The sequence below is a fragment of the Macrobrachium nipponense genome, chromosome 5 (assembly GCF_015104395.2).
Source record: "Macrobrachium nipponense isolate FS-2020 chromosome 5, ASM1510439v2, whole genome shotgun sequence".
Taxonomy (NCBI): domain Eukaryota; kingdom Metazoa; phylum Arthropoda; class Malacostraca; order Decapoda; family Palaemonidae; genus Macrobrachium; species Macrobrachium nipponense.
The window spans coordinates 108,878,979-108,883,978 of NC_061107.1; the positions used below are offsets into that span (position 1 = coordinate 108,878,979).

General features: G+C 35.6%; 2 protein-coding genes across 2 annotated transcripts in view; one reads left to right on the forward strand and one right to left on the reverse strand.

Moving 5' to 3' along the window:
• LOC135215315 (piwi-like protein Siwi) overlaps positions 1 to 5,000 on the forward strand; it is a 360,399-nt gene that overhangs the window by 250,081 nt on the left and 105,318 nt on the right. The window lies entirely within an intron of this gene.
• Positions 1 to 5,000, reverse strand: part of LOC135215579 (piwi-like protein Siwi) — a 327,956-nt gene that overhangs the window by 117,031 nt on the left and 205,925 nt on the right. The window contains exon 6 of the mRNA XM_064250442.1: positions 4,327 to 4,477. Within this exon, the coding sequence (XP_064106512.1) occupies positions 4,327 to 4,477 (151 nt within the window). The remainder of the gene's footprint in view (positions 1 to 4,326; positions 4,478 to 5,000) is intronic.

A 5,000-nucleotide genomic window follows, 5' to 3' on the forward strand; every position in this document is an offset into this window, starting at 1 on the left:
GCTATTTATAGGCGAGGGCCGCGAGACTCAGAGAATGACTCAGTTACGCCATAGACGTCAAAGGAGTTATATGCGCTTCGTCACTTGCGTTTGGTCACTAGCTATTTACGTTGTTTTTATAACTTCTTTGTGAACTTATAGCAATGCCGAAGTTACCTAAGATCAAGAAGGCTACTCAGCAACTAAGGCTAGCAAAATTAGCGAAGGCCAGGAGTGTGCTGAAAGAAAAACACGAAAATTCATTGTTATCAGCACCCTCATTGTCTCATGTCTCGCCGTCAACATCATTATCTGGTGTCACACTGAGGGTATTAATACCACTTTTAGGGGTAGGACCAGGATCCTTGATGTAGAAATCAACAATAAAAGTACAAATAAAGTAATTATAATAATGTTGTTTTGACTTTTATAAGAAAAAAGCTAAATTTATATAGGAAATCTTTGGGAGCTCATAACTCAAAAACATACTTATGGGTATGTCGGTAACCATTACTCGGTTATTTATTATCCAATTTTGGAGAGAAAGATATCATTGGAAAGAGGAATAAAAATCCCATAATTCTGTGACAGATTTTTTTTTTTTTTTTTTTTGTCTAGAAAAAAAAAATCAATTCATAACATTCATAAAAAAAAAAAAATAAAAAAAAAAAAATAAAAATAAAAATAAAAATTCTGTCACACAGAATTGTTCCGTATATAAAGAAGTGTTTATGGTATGATTTTCAATACAACTGATGTCATATTAGCGGAGAAATCTCTACCTATTTTTTTAATCATAATTTTTGCTAATAAAACTAAGTTTTTGCTCAAATGACTTGAAATTTTTATATGATGAAGGTATTATATATATCTAAAAAATAAGAAAATTATCTATTTTGCGTAATAAATAAAAAAAATAGACATCATAGCGGACAGTCCCCTTAAGGTGTTGCTAGTGCTGGACAATGCCCCTGGACACCCTGCCCAGCTGGGAGACTTTAACCCTAATGTCAAGGTGGTTTACCTTCCACCTAATACCACGGCCCTTTTACAGCCTACGGACCAAGGAATGATTGCTTCATTCAAGGCCCACTACCTACGAAGGACAATTGCTATGGCTTTACAGGCAACTGAAACCAAGAAATACTTGACTCTGAAGGACTTTTGGAAATCCTACATCATCCTTGATGCTGTAAAGAACATTGCTGATTCCTGGGAGGAGGTTAAGCAAACAAACATGATTGGTGTCTGGAAAATTTTTTTTCTTCAATTTGTGAATGATTTCCATAGGTTTGAGGACACAGTTCAGCAAGTTGTAAAGAAAATTGTTGCCCTGAGTAAGGAAATCAATTTGGAGATGGAGGTTGATGATGTTACAGAGCTGCTGGAGTTATCTGCTGAGGACCTGATACAACTGGAGAAGCAGATGATAGAGGAAGAAGAAGAAGCACCCACCCCAGAGCCTAAGGCTTTCACAAGGCAGGATTTGGCAAGAGGTTTTGCAGAGTTGCAGCAAGCGTTAGCAACTTTAGAGGCTCAGGATCCCAACTTTGACAGGTTCACTAGGGTTTCCAGAGGCATCATGGATTTGATGCAGTGTTACAAGGCGATCTTGGATGAAAAGAGGTTGCTCTCTGTTCAGACTAACCTGGAGCAGTATTTTAAGAAGGTAGATAGGCCTGCAAGAGATCCTGTACCCTCTACCTCAGCTGCCTCTGCTAATCCAGACTTGCCTGCCCCACAATCTCCAGCACCTTCTGAATGTTCTGCTAACCCAGACTCACCTGCCCCACAATCTCCAGCCCATTCTGAATATTCTGCCTCACCTCCAGACTCACCTGCCCCCGCATCTCCAGCACCTTCTTTAGGTTCTGCCTCACCTCAAGACTCACCTGCCCCAGCATCTCCAGTATGTTCTGCCTCACCTCAAGACTCACCTGCCCCAGCATCTTCTGGAGGTTATGCTTCTCTTCACTAACCTCCCCCAGTCTCTCCAGCACCGCAGCTTCCTCTCCAGTGTGCAAGCCAACCAAATTAATAAAGGTAAGGAATTGATCTCTCTTTGTTATCGATACGTATTTACATTAAATCATATAGTATTTTTTAATGTTCTGACTCACGCTGAAAATCGTGTTAAGACGCGTCTTAAGAACGGATCAATGTCGTAACTCGAGGACCCCCTGTAATTAAGTTTTTAATATATTTGTAATAAATATTTAATTTGTAGAAGGGTATGATTTATCTTCTCAGTAGTGTTTGGCAATGGTGAAATTGATTTTAGAATTTAAAAGGCACAGTTTTTGAATTTTCACAAACTTTTCTGGGCTCTCGGGTCAAGCTCGACCCCACAATTCTCTAAAGGGGTACCAAAATAGCAAAAGCTATCCAGAGTCCAAAGTTAAGAGTTTCTGGGCCCCTGTCACACAACAAAACTGTCCAGACATATTTGTTTCTGGCATTTCTTTAAAATTTGCCTAAAATTAAATACGACATTGTCATTAAGCATGTTGGAGACATTGATTGCAACTTCTTTATTGGGATAATTCTTCACAAGATTTCTCACATCATTCTACTTTGCAAACATGTCCTTAGTCTTTGAAGTAGGAACATTATGTATGCCCATTAGTTTTCTGAATTTTTCAAACTAGCCTCTCCTGGCCTTAAATTCGCTAACAGCAGCGCTTGTTGTAGGCATTTTCTCAGAATTCAGAATTACGGATAGAGACTGTACCTGTAACAAAGTGAGAGCTCGCTCATCCTAATGTCTAATTAAGGTAATTATCCATGTTAATTACAACTGTTTTGTTTACAGTATCAACAGTTGCATCACTAGTGATTCACTTGAATTACCTACTATTCTTAACAATATTAGGGGTTAGCCTAACATTGAAAATCTTGGCAGGATTCATGGTTTGCATTTTATACTTGGCATTAAGACAAACTCACATTTAGTGGGAGAATTTTTTGAGATTAAAAGGTTGCCTTATACACCTGCACATACGGTAGTTTAAATTAGCTTAACGAAATTACGTCATAATTCTACATACTTAGAGGGCTCATCATCAGGAAACGTTAAATGGAAGATGAAAATTGGAGCAAGGGAAGTTTAAGAAGCTGGATGCCAAAGTAGCAAAACTAAGGGAACATCAGAAAAATAAGCAAAACGCAATGAAGCTGGGGTAAAGTATCACCACAATTTAGGCAATCAAGGCAGAGTTGGTAAGAGCCGCTACAGGGTTTATGAAAAAAAATAAATAAATAAACAGCATGAACAGTGATGAAATATGAGGCACTTTTCATATTCAGCTTGATTATGCATTAAAAACACTATTAAATATAAATTCAACCATCTACAGAAAAATTGAGTGGTACCTCGTTCAAACATCTCTTTAGAACATTCCTTTTTCTTTTTAATGAAATTTTAGAAAACTCTCATTTGTCAAACAACTGTTAGTACTTCAAACAGACCTGCAGTACTTGTATTTGATGGCCTACCGCATCCTACAGGCAAAACTGTACTAACATGTTTTTTCTCTTTTACAATACAGTTTAATGATAACCACATGCAACAAAATAAAAGAATAAAGGATTTAATATAAAATTTAGCATAAAAGATATACAAAATCCTAAATCGTCATGGTGACGTCAAAAGCAGCTCGCTTCAGATTGAATAAGGGAGTATAGATATAGTTGGGGAGAGAGGAGAAAGATAGCTAAAATATTACTGAATGTATGTAAAAATCAGTAACAATTCACATAAAAAAAAGGGAAATTTCACAAAAAATTTAGCAATGATAAAATATAAAAAACATAAATAAATTCAGAAGGCAAAAAATTTTCTTCAGCCAGTGTTCGGTCCGCTGAGTGAGACGGCATAGTTTAAAGATAACCATATTAAACATAATAAATAAAAGAATAAAAGCTTTTCACAAAAAATTTACCATTTTCATAACGGTGAAAAAAATCATATGCTATTGTAGTGTGATGTACAGCTGACTCGACATAGAGGAAGGAGGCATTTATATTTAAGAGGATTAATGAATGAATCATTTTACGTTATCATGCATCATTGATAACGTAATTCATAATTGACCCCAACCCTGGTTATAGGTGTTTTAGTTTAAGGGATACAGGGTATTTGGCAGCTATAAGCCTTTTTAGAAATTTTACATTTTTACCAATTTTACATTTCCACAGTCGGTTCTGGAACCTATCCCGGCAGTGAAGTGGGGGACCACTGTATGTTACAATTAACAGGAAACCAATCCTTCCCAGCATTATACAAGAAGTTTAGTCACATTAAAAATCAAGGCACTTAAAAAATTAATTTCTATAATTGATACTTACTCCTAGTTTCCCGAGACCAATCTGAAGACTTTTGATCAAATGTGATAACTTTCTCTCCTTGACAAATGGTTTCTGGTGGAAGAATTCGTCCTTGGACCTGAACCAGGTCTGTTGCTATCTTCAACCCCCAATTTTGCATCTCATCTTTAATCTGAATTTTGGATAACAATAAACATATAAGCAAATGGCATGATCTAATTGTAAAAGGCATCAAATGAAATTACCAAATCTAAAACCATATTCCACTTCAAAATTTTTCAAATTAATTTAGATTTGAGTGAATGATATAAAAAATAAGCATTTATATAAACATACTGTAATGCATTGTTAAGAGTAATTTCTAAAAATACCCTTGACACTGAAAATACACAAACTGCATTTAAATGAGCCTAAACTTTCATTAAAATAAATAAAATAATAATAATAATAATAATAATAATAATAATAATAATCTGTGATGTCTAAACAATTAATGAATATTTCTCAAATCATCAAAAACCAACAATGATAACTTTACAGGAAAAATCTTCCCTATTGACCATTTTTAACCGAAATGATGCACACACACATTATGTAACTAATGTAGTAATACATTATGTTAAGGGGGCCGGCCGGCTAATGCCGTTTTTTAACGACAGGACTTTGACATTCATACCACTTAATAAGGTGACTTG